Source organism: Pongo pygmaeus, chromosome 9 (genome assembly GCF_028885625.2).
Source record: "Pongo pygmaeus isolate AG05252 chromosome 9, NHGRI_mPonPyg2-v2.0_pri, whole genome shotgun sequence".
Lineage (NCBI taxonomy): Eukaryota > Metazoa > Chordata > Mammalia > Primates > Hominidae > Pongo > Pongo pygmaeus.
In genome coordinates, this window is record NC_072382.2 from 118,905,636 (window position 1) to 118,922,408 (window position 16,773).

The 16,773-nt window shown below is 43.6% G+C and overlaps 1 protein-coding gene across 8 annotated transcripts in view; it reads left to right on the plus strand.

Annotated features, from left to right (window-relative positions):
* The first annotated feature begins 4,861 nt into the window (after positions 1-4,861).
* The window catches only part of PAFAH1B2 (platelet activating factor acetylhydrolase 1b catalytic subunit 2), a 32,027-nt gene continuing 20,115 nt past the window's right edge, over positions 4,862-16,773 (plus strand). For 4 of the 8 annotated variants that reach the window (XM_054439939.2, XM_054439943.2, XM_054439944.2 and 1 more), the window contains exons 1-2: positions 4,884-5,023; positions 13,033-13,120. In XM_054439939.2, coding sequence (XP_054295914.1) covers positions 13,040-13,120 — 81 coding nt within the window. In that variant the 5' untranslated portion in view covers positions 4,884-5,023; positions 13,033-13,039. Of the gene's footprint in view, positions 5,024-5,169; positions 5,378-13,032; positions 13,121-16,773 lie in introns of those variants that run through there. The other 4 variants (XM_054439940.2, XM_063671496.1, XM_063671497.1 and 1 more) reach the window with 4 other exon arrangements.

Here is a 16,773-nt window from a genome sequence, read left to right on the forward strand (position 1 = left end):
GGTTCAAGCGATTCTCCTGCCTCAGCCTCCCGAGTAGCTGGGATTACAGGCATATGCCACCAGGCCCAGCTAATTTTGTATTTTTAGAACAGACGTAATTTCTCCATGTTGGTCAGGCTGGTCTCAAACTCTGGACCTCAGGTGATCCGCCAGCCTTGGCCTCCCAAAGTGCTGGGATTACAGGTGTGAGCCACTGCTCCCAGCCGGGCTGCCTCTTTAGTACCATCATTTGAGTTCTCTAAATGTGAATTCTTTCTAAGAAAACCCTCAGAACAATAAATATTTACTGAGCACCTACAGGTATGCCATATACTGTGTGAGCAGCTCCAAGAGAATTCCAAGATAAATTCACAATGTAAACATCATTTTATACGAGGACAAAATTATCTTGGATTATATATGCCTAAAGTAATACACACTTAGTGCTACTTGACAGCACAAGTTACTTGAAAAATTACTTGACATACAATATTAAACAGATCAACAAGACAGAAGGTTAACAAGGATATCCAGGACTTGAACTCAGCTCTGCACCAAGCAGACCTAACAGACATCTACAGAACTCTCCACCCCAAATCAACAGAATATACATTCTTTTCAGCACCACATTGCACTTATTCTAAAATGGACCACATAATTGGAAGTAAAGCACTCTTCAGCAAATGTAAAACAACATAAATCACAGCAAACTGTCTCTCAGACCACAGTGCAATCAAATCAGAACTCAGGATTAAAAAACTCACTCAAAACCGCACAACTACATGGAAACTGAACAACCTGCTCCTGAATGACTACTGGGTAAATAAAATGAAGGCAGAAATAATGATGTTCTTTGAAAGCAATGAGAACAAAGACACAACGTCCCAGAATCTCTGGGACACATTTAAAGCAGTGCATAGAGGGAAATTTACAGCACTAAATGCCCACAAGAGAAAGCAGGAAAGATCCAAAATCAACACCGTAACATCACAATTAAAAGAACTAGAGAAGCAAGAGCAAATACATTCAAAAGCTAGCAGAAGGCAAGAAATAACTAAGATCAGAGAAGAACTGAAGGAGATAGAGACACAAAAAACCCTTCAAAAAATCAATAATCCAGGAGCTGGTGTTTTGAAAAGATCAACAAAATTGATAGACTTCTGGCAAGACTAATAAAGAAGAAGAAAGAGAATAATCAAATAGATGCAATAAAAGATGATAAAGGGGATATTACCACCAATCCCACAGAAACACAAACTACCGCCAGAGAATGCTATAAACACCTCTACGCAAATAAACTAGAAAATATAGAAGAAATGGATAAATTCCTGGACACATACACCTTCCCAAGACTAAACCAGGAAGAAGTTGAATCTCTGAATAGACCAATAACAGGCTCTGAAATTGAGGCAATAATTAATAGCCTACCAACCAAAAAAAAGTCCAGGACCAGACAGATTCACAGCCGAATTCTATTAGAGCTACAAAGAGGAGCTGGTACCATTCCTTCTGAAACTATTCCAATCAATAGAAAAACAGGGACTCCCTAATTCATTTTATGAGGCCAGCATCATCCTGATACTAATGCCCGGCAGAGACATAACAAAAAAAAGAGAATTTTAGGCCAATACGCCTGATGAACATTGATGCGAAAATTCTCAATAAAATACTGGCAAACCGAATCCAGCAGCACATCAAAAACCTTATCCATCACGATCAGGTCAGGTTCATCCCTGGGATGCAAGGCTGGTTCAACATACACAAATTAATAAACGTAATCCATCACATAAACAAAACCAACGACAAAAACCACATGATTATCTCAATGCAGAAAAGGCCTTCGACAAAATTCAACAGCCCTTCATGTTAAAACTCGCAATAAACTAGGTATTGATGGAACGTATCTCAAGATAGTAAGAGCTATTTATGACAAACCCACAGCCAATATCATACTGAATGGGCAAAAACGGGAAGCATTCCCTTTGAAAACCGGCACAAGACAAGGATGCCCTCTCTCACCACTCCTATTCAACATAGTGCTGGAGGTTCTGGCCAGGGCAGTCAGGCAAGAGGAAGAAATAAAGGGTATTCAATTAGGAAAAGAGGAAGTCAAATTGCCCCTGTTTGCAGATGACATGATTGTATATTTAGAAAACCCCATCGTCTCAGTCCAAAATCTCCTTAAGCTGATAAGCAACTTCAGCAAAGTCTCAGGATACAAAATCAATGTGCAAAAATCACAAGCACTCCTATACACCAATAACAGACAATAACAGAGAGCCAAAGCATGAGTGAACTCCCATTGACAATTGCTACAAAGAGAATAAAATACCTAGGAATCCAACTTACAAGGGATATGAAGGACCTCTTCAAGGAGAACTACAAACCACTGCTCAATGAAGTAAAAGAGGACACAAACAAATGGAAGAACATTCCATGCTCATGGATAGGAAGAATCAGTATTGTGAAAATGGCCATACTGCCCAAGGTAATTTATAGATTCAATGCCATCCCAATCAAGCTACCAATGACTTTCTTCACAGAATTGGAAAAAACTACTTTAAACTTCATATGGAACCAAAAAAGAGCCTGCATTGCCAAGACAATCCTAAGCAAAAAGAACAAAGCTGGAGGCACCACGCTACATGACTTCAAACTATACTACAAGGCTACAGTAACCAAATGGCCTGGTACTAGCACCAAAACAGATATATAGACCAACAGAACAGAACAGAGGCCTCAAAAATAACACCACACATCTACAACCATCTGATCTTTGACAAACTTGACAAAAACAAGAAATGGGGAAAGGATTCCCTATTTAATAAATGGTGCCAGGAAAACTGGCTAGCCATATGTAGAAAGCTGAAACTGGATCCCTTCCTTACACCTTATACAAAAATTAATTCAAGATGGAGTAAAGACTTAAATGTTAGACCTAAAACCATAAAAACCCTAGAAGAAAACATAGGCAATACCATTCAGGACATAGGCATGGGCAAAGACTTCCTGACTAAACCACCACAAGCAATGGCAACAAAAGCCAAAATGGACAAATGGGATATAATTAAACTAAAGAGCTTCTGCATGGCAAGAGAAACTACCATCAGAGTGAACAGGCAACCTACAGAATGGGAGAAAATTTTTGCAATCTATGCATCTGACAAAGGGCTAATATCCAGAATCTACAAAGAACTTAAACAAATTTACAAGAAAAAAACAAACAACCCCATCAAAAAGTGGGCAAAGGATATGAACAGACACTTCTCAAAAGAAGACATTTCTGCAGCCAACGGACACATGAAAAAATGCTCATCATCACTGGTCATCAGAGAAATGCAAATCAAAACCACAATGAGATGCCATCTCATGCCAGTTAGAATGGCGATCATTAAAAAGTCAGGAAACAACAGATGCTGAAGAGGATGTGGAGAAAGAGGAATGCTTTTACACTGTTGGTGGGAGTGTAAATTAGTTCAACCATTGTGAAAGACAGTGTGGCGATTCCTCAAGGATCCAGAACCAGAAATACCATTTGACCCAGCCATCCCATTACTGGGTATATACCCAAAGGATTATAAATCATGCTGCTACAAAGACACATGAACACGTATGTTTACTGCAGCACTATTCACAATAGCAAAGACTTGGAACCAACCTAAATACCCATCAATGATAGACTGGATTAAGAAAATGTGGCACATATACACCATGGAATACTATGCAGCTATAAAAAGGATGAGTTCATATCCTTTGCAGGGACATGGACGAAGCTGGAAACCATCATTCTCAGCAAACTATCACAAGGACAGAAAACCAAACACCGCATGTTCTCACTCATAGGTGGGAATTGAATAGTGAGAACACTTGGACACAGGGCGGGGAACGTCACACACCGGGGCCTGTCAGGGGCTGCGGGGCTGGGGGAGGGATAGCATTAGGAGAAATACGGAATGTAAATGACGAGTTGATGGGTGCAGCAAACCAACATGGCACATGTATACCTATGTAACAAACCTGCACGTTGTGCACATGTACCCTAGAACTTGAAGTATAATAAAATAAAAAAAAAGAAAGAAGAATTACTTGACATAGCTTGACATTTTAGGCTCCCAGGATTTTACCGTATTCTTAACAGGTTTTGCCAGCAAAATCAACCCCCACCCCCGCATCAGTTTAAGAGCTCTGGAAGGCTCTGCCTATTCACCAGCATGTAGCTGAGATCCTTAAAGGCCAGCTCAGGGCACTGCTCCAGCAACCGTTGCGCTGCTATAAGCTCGAGCACATCTCTTGCCGCTCCTCTCTACTTTTATAGATCCTGCATTCATTTAGCATATAATTTTTTCAATATTGACTTTGTATACGTATGTCTTCCCCTAAACTGGATGGATCTTTTAAGGAAAAGCCTGGGGTTCGTCATCCCCCTATGTATACCTCAACAGGAGGTCACCCAAAATCTCCACATTCATCACAGAAACAGAAATTCCACTAATAAATGTCAGGTACTGCCTCCTTAACCTTGGTCCGCTATTTCCCTCCCACTTTCAGCAGTCTGGTTTATTCCATGGGTGGAGGAGGAAGCCAAGTTGGCTTAGTGTGAAGGGAATGGCGTCAGTGTGACTTCACGCCACATTGTCCCGAATGCCAGCTCCACACTGCGGTGGCACGAACGCAGGATTGAGAGATGCAGCTGGAGTAAAGAGAGAGGCCCATGTCCCTCAGACGCCACACAAAATGGGGGTAAGCGCGAGAACAAAGCAGGGTACTCAACCGGCTGTGGCGGGACACCTGGGCGCACGCCGCCAGCGCCCTGGAGAGCGAAGGCGGGGAGAGAGAAACCACGCTGAGGCGTGGCAGGATGGGGGCGGGACTTCCGGAAGCCATTTGCCTGAGTGGCAGGGGAACCGGAAGTGGAGGAGCTGCTGCTGGTGCTGGGGCCGGAGGAGGGACGCGCCGGAGCGGGACCGACGGGACCGAGCGAGCGACAGACGCGCCACCCGCCGACGCCTCAGCCGCTTGGGGCCCGCACGGACCCTCTACTTCAGTGAGTGCATCCAGGGTCGCAGGGAACCGGTGGCTTACAGGCGGGGGTCGGAAGGGGCTGCGAGGTGTTATTGTGAGAGGCCCGCGACCTCCCCTCCCCCACCATTGCGGCCCCTCCCCCCACGCCGCCCCATCCCCTTGGGGGGGCCTCGCGAGCGCGCGCCTTCTCTGCGGGCCCGTCGTCGGCTTCCCAGGAGCCGGCGCAGCTAGTTTTCGCTCTGAGAGCCCTTTCCCGACATCCCACACCGAAAGCTGTGGTCTCTCTTCAGCTGCCGGCCGGCGCCTCCACGGCCTTTCCCGGGAGGGTAGCGCGGCGGGCGCCCCGCCCCGCCCTGCCCTGCCGGGCCCACCCGCGGTAGGCCTCGCTCACCCCAGCTCGCCCCGGCTGGGCGCTGCAGCGCCTGTCCTGGTCTCCGCTGCTGCCTTTTCCCTTCATCACAGGGGTCTAACTTCTCACCCTTCTCTCCCCTCGCCTCTGGTCGGGGGCCAAAACCAGTTACTCCGTTGTGTTTTTACCGAGCACTTTTCCCTCCTCTTGTTGAAAAATTTCAACCCTTTAGAAACTTCTCCGTTGCCTCTTAGGATGTGTTTATTCAAAAGGTGCATAAACCGTCACCACTCGGAAGGGATTATTTCTTGAAGGCTTTCCAGCCCCCATCTCATCTTAGACATGAATGTGCTCGGAGCGGCTGGTGACCTGCCCAAGGTCAGCCAGCTAGATAAACCTGTCAGTGGAGAGGTTTGGGGGGATGTTTTTTTCCTGGCTTACCGTCCGTTTGCCAGATCGGTGCCTTCTGGTCTACAGGTTTGATTGACCCGTTGCGTGGTGACTCATGCTTCTGCTTTTCATAGCTCGCAGGCCAGCGTTGCTTTTCAGAATTTATACACAAACTTAAGAACTAACACTCGGAGCTTTCGCCTCTTTGTAGAGCTTACCCGTAGAGAAAGGAAAGACCACCCGGATCCACCCTAGGATCTCATTTTGTACAGCTTGAAATTATGGGAAGGGGTTGGGCCCGAGGGGTAAAAGTGTGGAGAAAGTGGAAGGAGAAAGTGCTTAAGATTGTCTTTGCCTTGGTTGTGCCTTGTGTCTTTGGCTTCTTCTGGGCACATTGTTCTGACATAAAGGTTGCCTCCTTGTGGGGGAGAAGGGGAGGATTAGTTTGTTGGCTTGGGCATTTTATCATAAATTATGGAGGTGCTGGACCGGAGGACCCACCCGCAAGCCCACGAAGGCTACCGGGTATTCAGGATAAGGGCCTCCTTCCTCTTCAGAATAACCATACCCACTCCCTCTGAAACAAAGTGGAGAGTCTTAGGTCTGAGTGGAAACATTCTAAATCTCTTAATTCTTGGTTCAACTTTCTCCCTCCATCTGTTTTCCTGGTTCAGACTAAAACATCTAACTCAGCTGGAGAAGTTTTAACGCTTTGTTGTTGGAAGTGGTTTCTCATTAAATACATTGCACTATGCTGGTATAAGCACCTGGAAATTCTAGTGCTATATTGTCATAGTAAGTAGAGAATATAGAAAAGACAGGAAAATCGTGCAAGTCGGTTACTCCTCATTTTCCCAAAGAACTTACTTTAATGGACAACAAAGGTTCCCCTGGAGTACAGTCTGTTGTGGCAAATTAACAAAACTTGTTCTTCAGACCTTTTATTTGCATTCTGCTTGGTCTTTTTTTTTTTTTTTTTTTTTTTTTTGAGACGGAGTCTCAGTCTGTCGCCCAGGCTGGAATGCAGTGGCGTGATCTCTACTCACTACAACCTCTGCCTCCCAGTTCAAGCTTATAGGCATGTGCCACCACACCCAGCTAATTTTGTATTTTTTTTAGTAGAGACCGGGTTTTGCCATGTTGGCCAGGCAGGTCTTGAACTCCCGACCTCAAGTGATCCACCCGCCTCGGCCTCCCAAAGTGCTGGGATTACAGGCGCAAGAAACCCAAAGTCACCCAGAAGTTTGTGTTTTACCACTGGGTAGCTCTTAGTTCGTTCTTATTTTATGTGTCCATAAGAGCAGATAATTCTGCATTTCAATTGGAAAGAATACAACAGTTGGAGCCTGAGCAACATGGCAAGACCTCGTCTACGAAATTTAAAAATCAGCCATGTGTGGTGGCGTGCGCATGTAGTCCCAGCTACTCTGGAAGGAAGAAATGGGAGGATCACTTGAGCCCAGGAGATCAAGGCTGCAGTGAGCTGTGTTACGCCACTTCACTCCAGCTAACGACTGACTGAGACCCTGTCAGGGGATAAAGAACAAAAAACGAAACACAGCCGGCTGGGTGCTGTGACTCATGCCTGTAATTCCAGCACTTTGGGAGGCCAAGGCAGCAGGATCACTTGAGCCTAGGAGTTCAAGATCAGCCTGAACAATATGGTGAGATCCCCATCTACAAAAAAAAAAAAAAAAAAATCAGGCAGCTATTCAGGAGGATCGCTTGAGTGCAGGAGGTGGAAACTGCAGTGAGCCATGATTTCTCCACTGTGCTTCAGTCTGGGCATCAGAGTGAAGCCCTATTTCAAAAAAAAAAAAAAAAAAAAAAAAAAAGCCAGCCGGGCGTGGTGGCTCACGCCTGTAATCCCAGCACTTTGGGAAGCCAAGGTGGGCGGATCACCTGATGTCAGGAGTTCGAGACCACTCTGACCAATATGATGAAACCCTGTCTTTACTAAAAATACAAAAATTAGCTGGGCGTGGTGGTGGGCACCTGTAATCCCAGTACTCGGGATGCTGAGACAGGAGAATTGCTTGAACCTGGGAGTCGGAGGGTTGCAGTGAGCCAAGGTCGCGCCATTGTACTCCAGCCTGGGCAACAAGAGCAAAACTGTCTCAAAAAAAGAAAAGCCAGTTTAATTTTTATTTTTGAGACAGGGGTCTTGCTGTGTCCCTGAGGCTGGAGTGCAGTGGCGCACCCCCCCCCCCCCCCCCCCGCTAATTGTTGTGTTTTTTGTAGAGACAGAGTTTCACCATGTTACCCAGGCTGGTCTGAAACTCCTGGACTCAAGCAGTCCACCTGCTTTAGTGTCCCAAAAGTGCTGGGATTACAGGTGTGAGACACTGTTGTACCCAGCCACAACAGTTTCTCTGATTTCCAAATTGTTCGAATCCTCTATATGCATAGTCTTCTAGGTTGTGCATTTCCAGCTTTGTTCTTAAAGAGGAGATTGTGTGAGTTTGTGGCTCAGTTTTTCTTTTCCTGGTGTTTAAAAATGTTACCAAGCCATGGGCATCAGTAAAACTGAAAGCTGCTTTGTAATAAGATTTTGATTGACAAAATAATACAAAATCAGAGTCAGAAGACACAAAGAAACACATTTCTGCTCAGATACTTTGCCATTGTAGGGGAAGAAGGATCACCTTGTATTCATAGCTATAGAAAAAAAGACTGTGTAATTAGGAATATTTTGTGACCTCCCAGTTCTGCCTGCCTTGTAGCTTCAGATAAGTGACATTTTGTTCCTCGGTTTCTCTATCTGTATGCCTTTTTTATTTTCCCATGAAGAAATTTAGGGTTGCGATGGAAGTGTTTTGCTCAGGGTATCAGAATGCCATTAAATTTGGGTAGTAGAAAGTATAAGTGAAACAACTTAGTAAATTAGAATTTTTCTTTTTTTCTTTTTTTTTTTTTAGATGGAGTCTTGCTCTGTCACCCAGAGTGGGGTGCAGTGGTGTGATCTCTGCTCACTGCAACCTCCACCTCCTGGGTTCAAGAGATTCTCATGCCTCAGCCTCCTGAGTAGCTGGGATTACAAGTATGTGCCACCCAACCTGGCTAATCTTTTGTATTTTTAGTGGAGACGGGATTTCACCGTGTTGGCCAGGCTGGTCTCGAACTCCTGACCTCAGGTGATTCTCCCGCCTTGGCCCCCCAAAATTCTGGGATTACAGGTGTGAGCCACTGCGCCCGGCCTCCATATAGTCTTTTCTAATCAGAACATGACATCATTTGCTCAAGAGTAGACTTTGGAAGTCTATCACTCTGGTTTCAAATCCCACCTGTCCTGTTTTGTTTACCCACTCTACTGTCATGGAGAAGTTTCCTTAGGTCTCTCTGAGCATCACGTTTATTTAAATAACAAGGCTCCTAGCACAGGGTCTGGTAAATAGTAAGTTCTTAATAAATGTTATTTTAGATCAGTTGTTTGTCTGTTGGATGAACTCTGAAAATCCATGCCTGTTTATTGAATTGTAGCTCTAAGCTGGGAGTGGTAGTGTGTGTCTGTAGTCCCAGCTACTTGGGAAGCTGAGGCAGGAGGATCACTTAAGCCTAGGAGTTTGAATCCAGCCTGGACAACATAGTGAGACCCTTCTCTTAAAATAATAAAGAGATCGTATAATTTATATAGATCGTTGGTCTTGAAAGAGTATATGCATCCTCTGGGATGCATAAGATGATCCATTGGAATATAGGAAAAAAATCTCAGAACATTTATTTACTTAGAGACAAGGTCTCACTGTCACTCAGGCTGGAGTGCAGTAGCATGATCACAGCTCACTGCAGCCTCCACCTCCTGGGCTCAAGCGATTCTCCTGCCTCAGCCTCCCAAGTAGCTGGGATTACAGGCATGCACCGCAACACCTGCCAGTTTTTTTTTTGTATTTTTAGTAGAGATGGATTTCGCCTTTTTGGTCAGGCTGGTCTTGAACTTCTGACCTCAGGTAATCTACCTGCCTCGGGCTCCCAAAGTGCTGGGATTACAGGCGTGAGCCACTGCGCCCAGCCCAAGCAATCCTCCTGACTCAGCTTGCTAAGTAGCTGAGACTACAGGCACTACCATGCCAGGCTAATTTCTTCAATTTTTTGTAGAGACAGGGGTCTCATTATGTTGCCCAGGATAGTCTCAAACTCCTGGACTCAAGTCATCTTCCTGCCTCGGCCTCCCAAAGTGTTGAGATTGTAAGTGTGAGCCGTCACACCTGGCTGAAATCTAACTTTTAAAATAATGTAATTTAAAAATTTCTAATCTTTTTTTTTTTTTGAGATGGAGTCTCGCTCTGTCCTCCAGGCTGGAGTGCAGTGGCGTGATCTCGGCTTACTGCAAGCTCCGCCTCCCAGGTTCACGCCATTCTCCTGCCTCAGCCTCCCGAGTAGCTGGGACTACAGGTGCCCGCCACCACGCCCAGCTAATTTTTTTTTTTTTTTTTTTTTTTTTTTTTTTTTTTTTAGTAGATATGGGGTTTCACCCTGTTAGCCAGGATGGTCTCGATCTCCTGACCTCGTGATCCGCCTGCCTCGGCCTCCCGAAGTGCTAGAATTACAGGTGTGAGCCACCGTGCCTGGCCAAAAGTTTTCTAATCTATAAAAGGAAAAAATAGGCTTCACTATAATTTAAGATTCACATGAACAGTAATTAGCATGTTTATATACAAATGTGTGGGTAGTGGGGTGCATTTCAAAAATACGCTATGCTGGGCAGGATTCTAGGCTGAGCTCAGGAGTTCGAGACCAGCCTGGGCAACATGGAGAAACCTTGTCTGTATAAAAGAAAAATACAAAAGTTAGCTGGGCGTGGTGGTGCATGCCTGTAGTCCTGGCTACAGGCTGGGACTGCACCTAAAAAAAAAAAAAAAGACCTTGTCTCAAAAAACTTTTATTAACTAACATGTAAGTTTTAATTTGATTTAAGCTTAGAATTGAACTTAGACCCAAATAAACTTTTATTTAAAAAGTATAGACTGTTTTACTGGTTTAAAAATAAAGCAAAACCTCCCACATTGTTTAAATTAATAATTTTTTGGTTGGTGTTTGTTTGTTTGAGATGAAGTCTTGCTCTGTTGCTACAACTTCCGCCTCCCAGGTTCCAGCGATTCTCCTGCCCCAGTCTCCCGAGTAGCTGCAACTTACAGGCGTGTTCCACCATGCCCGGCTAATTTTTGTGTTTTTTTTAGAGATGGGGGTTTCCCCATGTTGGCCAGGCTGGTCTTGAACTCCTGACCTCAAGCGATCCACCTGCTTTGGCTTCCCAAAGTGCTGGGATTACAGGCATGAGCCACTGCACCCAGCCGATAATGTTTTTTTTTTTTTTTGAAATCATGATGATATTCTAGTATCATTTAGAACTGAGCTAATTTGTTTGCATAATTAGTGTTAGTATTATTTGCTTCTATAATTTATTTTTCTTGAGTGAAGGTATGCTTTCATGTTTGGGGCTTGGTACTTTGTGATTCTAAAAAACTACTACCTTGGCAATGTAGTGTGTTTTGTGTACTCAGTAAATATGTGTATTGAATGAATATAACTCGATCTTCTTTCTGAGAAAGCTTAGCTATATTTGAGGATGGCAAGGGAAAGAAAAAGATTGCTTATATAGAAGATGACCTCCTTTTCTTCAGGAGATCAAGACCATCCTGGCTAACACGGTGAAACCCCGTTATCTACTAAAAATACAAAAAAAATTAGCCAGGCGTGGTGGCGGGCACTTGTAGTCCCAGCTGCTTGGGAGGCTGAGGCAGGAGAATGGTGTGAACCCGAGAGGCAGAGCTTGCAGTGAGCTGAGATTGTGCTACTGCACTCCAGCCTGGGCGACAGAGCAAGACTCCATCTCAAAAAAAAAAAAAAAAAAAAGATGATCTCCTTTTCTATAAACCACAAAACCCCAGATTTTTTTCTTTTTCATAGTCCTTTGCATTTGGAGCTTAATGTTTCTGTTGTATATTCTCCAGAATTGATTGAAAGTAGTCTGGTTTCTTATTTGTCTTTCTACTTATAGAAGATTAGCAGTTCTAATTGTGCCGAATTTTACTTATTAGATGACGTATTTGGACTCATCATTACTAAAATTTTTTCTTTTTTTTTTTTTTTTGAGATGGAGTGTGGCTCTGTCACCCAGGCTGGAGTGCAGTGGTGTGATTTCGGCTTACTGCAACCTCCGCCTCCCGGGTTCAAGCGATTCTCCTGCCTCAGTCTCCCGAGTAGCTGGGACTACAGGTGCATGCCACCATGCCCAGCTAATTTTTTGTATTTTTAGTAGAGACAGGGTTTCACCATGGTGGCCAGGATGGTCTCAATCTCCTGACCTCGTGATCTGCCCGCCTCGGCCTCCCAAAGTGCTGGGATTACAAGCGTGAGCCACCGTGCCCAGCCATCATTACTAAAATTTTCTTAGTGGAAACTTATCAAAAATAAAAATACCTAGTAAACGTTTGTCAAAAACCAGTGCCAAGGCCCATGACTACTTTTGTTATAATCTGTACTACAGTTATTTGTGTGATGTTTATTTAGTAACCAGTGGATTGTAATCGTTGCAGTAGTAATTCTGTCTTTTTTTTTTTTTTTTGAGACAGAGTGTTGCTCAGTCACCCAGGCTGGAGTGCAGTGGCACAATCTCGGCTCACTGCAAGCTCCGCCTCCACCTCTTGGGTTCACACCATTCTTCTGCCTCAGCCTCCCAAGTAGCTGGGACTACAGGTGCCTGCCACCACACCTGGCTAATTTTTTTGTATTTTTAGTAGAGGCAGGGTTTCACCATGTAAGCCGGGATGGTCTTGATCTCCTGACCTCGTGATCCACCCGCCACCTAGCCTCCCAAAGTGCTGGGATTACAGGCGTGAGCCACCGTAATTCTGTAACTCTTAACAGTCGTAAGTGTGTAACTCTTAACATTAGTAAGTGTGTAACTCTTAACAGCTGAAAAGCCTCTGATGCAGATTTTATTGTCTAATAACTCCTTGTGTCACTTGGTACTTAATGTAACATATAATCACAAAAAACTAATATAGGTATAAAGTATATACTTGGAGGAGATTTTTTAAATGTACTGCACTGCAACTAAGTCATATTCAAAGCTGTCTGTCAGTTTAGTGGTGCTATGTCTATGGGACTTAGTCATGTTCTGGAATTCATCTCTACAGAAAGTAATTGTTTCTGTTTAGTTTCCCAATTGTTTCTAGGCAAACCACATAAAACTTAAATTATTATTTAAAGCCTGATGTGTATAATAATGTTTAAGTGGTAACAAACCTTCCTGTTAACAAATGAAACATGACATAGACATTTTTTCTCAGGTGTAGAATGAGCCAAGGAGACTCAAACCCAGCAGCTATTCCGCATGCAGCAGAAGATATTCAAGGAGATGACCGATGGATGTCTCAGGTAAAAGGAAGTGCATGTGTATCATTCACATGAGTTGAGTCTCTCCAGTTTTTTGTCTGTTTTGTTTTAGTTTTTGAGACAGAGTCTCACTGTGTTGCCCAGGCTGACCTCAAACTGCAGGGCTCAAGTGATCCTTCCACTTCAGCCTCCCATATAGCTGGGACTAGTGGCACGTATCAGTATGCCTGGCTTCTTCAGTTTTTTAAGGTCTTTTGACCAAAACTGCAAAGGGGCAATTAAAAAAAAAAACAACAAAAAACTCTAGGCTGGGCATGGTGGCTCACGCCTGTAATCCCAACACTTTGGGAGGCCGAGGTGGGCAGATCACAAGGTCAGGAGTTTGAGACCAGACTGGCCAATATGGTGAAACCCGTCTCTACTAAAAGTAAGTTAGCCGGGTGTGGTGGAGGTGCCTATAGTCCCGGTTACTCAGGAGGCTGAGGCAGGAGAATCGCTTGAAGCCAGGAGGCGGAGGTTGCAGTGAGCCAAGATTGTGCCACTGCACTCCAGCCTGGGTGACAGAGCAAGACTGTATCTCAAAAAAATAAAAAATAAAAACTGTAACCCTGTGACCCGTGACAGGTTGTACAAAGGGGAATTTTAATAGTCAACAAGAATTTGTTACTGTAAGTAAAAATGTAATGTTACAAATGTCCTGTCTCTTCACCATTCTGATGTTGGAACTGGGAAATATTTAAAGTTTTTTTATTTTGCGGTAATTTCAAAACTACACAAATGTTACACAAATTTAGAAAGAAGTATCTTCATCTAGACTCACCAGTTGTTAACATTTTACCGTATCTGCCTAATTATTGTGTCTGTATCTATTTTGTTTTAGTTTGTTGTTGTTGGTGGTGGTGGTGGTTTTTTGAGACGGAGTCTCACTCTTGCCCAGGCTGGAGTGCAGTGGTGCAATCTTGGCTCACTGCAACCTCCACCCACCCTGCCACCCCGGGTTCAAGATACTCTTGTGTCTTAGCCTCCCAAGTAGCTGGGATTACAGGCATCCGCCACCATGCTCAGCTAATTTTTGTATTTTTAGTAGAGACAGGGTTTTGCCATGTTGGCCAGGCTGGTTTCAAACTCCTGAACTCAAGTGATCTGCCTGTCTCGGCCTCCCAAAGTGCTGGGATTACAGGCGTGAGCCACCATGCCTGCTGTGTCTATATCTATTTCTATATGTATATACTAACGTAGTGGTTTTTTCTGAAGCATTTGCACTCATTTCCCTTACCCCTGAATATTTCAACATGTTTTCTTAAAAGCAAGGATTTTTCTTAAATAACTATAGGATAGTAATTAAAATCATGAAATGTAATATTGATATAATACTATTACTTAATCCGAAGACCATATTCAGATTTCTCCAGTTGTCCAATAATTTTTTTTTTTTTTTTTTAAGACAGGGCAGTATACAGTGGCTCATGCCTGTAATCCCAGCACTTTGGGAGGCCAAGGCAGGTTGGGAAGTCAAGGCGGGAGAATCACTTGAGCCAGGATATCAAGGCTACAATGAACTGTAATTGTGCCACTGCACTCCAGCCTGGGTGACAGATTGAGACCTTATCTCAAAAAGAAAAAAAAAGAAGTATACCACGTTGATTTGCCCATTTTCTCTTTCATGGACATCTGTATCATTTATACCTTTATGAATAGTAACTAGGCCAGGAGTAGTGACTCACACCTGTAATCTCGGCACTTTGGGAAGCTGAGGCAGGTGAATTGCTTGAGCCCAGGAGTTCAAGACAAAGGAAAGGAAAAGAAAAGAAAAGTAGTAACTAAACTAGATATCTTCATTATTCTTGTCTTAAGTTAATAGGCTTCAGTGAGCCCTGGCTGTAGAAAAATCAGTCAGATGGAAGAAAAACATACACAAATATATTAAAAATTTTTTGGAGACAGAGTCTGGCTCTGTCAACCATGCTGGAGTGCAGTGGCACCATTACAGCTTGCATCATTACTGCAGCCTTGGCTTCCGGGGCTTAAGTGATCCACCTCCGCTTCTCAAGTAGCTGGGACCACAGGTGCATGCCACCATGCCGGGCTCATTTTTTTTATTATTTTTTGTGGTGATACGGTCTCACTATATTGCCCAGGCTGATGATCTTGAACTCCTGGCCTCAAGTGATCCTCCTGCCTTATCCTCCCAAAGTGTTGGGATTACAGGCATGAGCCACCGTGCCTGACTTTTAAAATTTAATCTTTTAAGCATTGCATACTGAAATATTTATACTTGGAATGATATATCCTCAGTTTGCTTCAAAATAATCTGGGGATGGAGTGGGGCAGTAGTTGGGAGTATGACTGAAAGAATGCAGGCCATAAATGATTGCTGTAGCTGGTAATTGATACATGGAGGTTCATTCTCTCTGAATGGAGATGTTATTCTCTCTGCTTTTGTATACATTTGATATTTTCCATAATAAAAAGGTTTTGTTTTGTTTTTGTTTTTGAGATGGAGTCTCACTGTGTTACCCAGGCTGAAGTATAGTGGCGTGATCTTGGCTCGGTGCAACTTCTACCTCTTGAATAGCTGGGATTACAGGCACCCACCTCCATGCCCGGCTAATTTTTGTGTTTTTTTTAGTAGAGACGAGGTTTCGCCATGTTGGTCAAGCTGGTCTTGAACTCCTGACCTCAGGTGATTCACACACCTTAGCCTCCCAAAGTGCTGGGATTACAGGCATGAGCCACCACATGCCTGGCCTAAAAGGTTTTCTTAAGGGTAGTGTTGAAAGACTTGCCAAATATAATAGAAATCGTATCAAAACATATTAACCAGAAAAATAAGGCTCAGCAGCAGACTAAGGAAAATATACACAGTAAATATTATAGATGAAGCATAGATATATTATCAATAAAAATATCCTAAAGGAACTAATATATAAGTATTTCAGTAGACATGATAGGAAGTGTTTAACTTTGTTTCCAAAAAGTGTAAATTAAAACATTAGGAAGAGAAAGAAAGAGAAATGTTAATATCTAATTCAGGTTCAAGTACAGTAAAACCAGTTCTAATATATTGCTGGAGTCCTTACAGATTGGTATACAGCCCTTTTGTTAAGAATTTGGAAATATGTCCAAAATCCATAAAAATACTGATTTCCTTTGACTAAGAATTTCCAACGTAGGAAAAATTACATATATATATATATATCCCTTTATCACACTTATTAGATTCACAAAAAGAGGCCACTGGCAAGTCTGTCCACAGGAAGAAGAGTGTGACCTGGGAGGCTGAGGCAAGAAGATTGCTTAAGCACAGGAGTTCAAGACCAGCCTGGGCAACATAGACCCTCATTCCCCTCACTCCCCAAAAAAGCAAACAAAAATGTGTTGTTGAGTGCATTCCGTAGAGTATATTAGGTGTAGTGGCTCATACCTGTAGTCCCAGCACTTTGAGAGGCTGAGGCCAGTAGATTGTTTGAGGCCAGAAGTGCAGCCTAGGAAACACACCAAGACCCTGACTTGACAAAAAATAGAAAAAAGAATTCACTGGGCATGGTGGTGTGTGCCTGTAGTCCTAGCTACTGGGGAGACCAAGGCAGGAGGATTGCTTGAGTCTGGGAGTTTGAGGCTGTAGTAAGCTGTGATCATGCACTGCATTCCACCCTCGGTGACAGAGCAAGACCCTGTCTCTAAAAAAGAATATA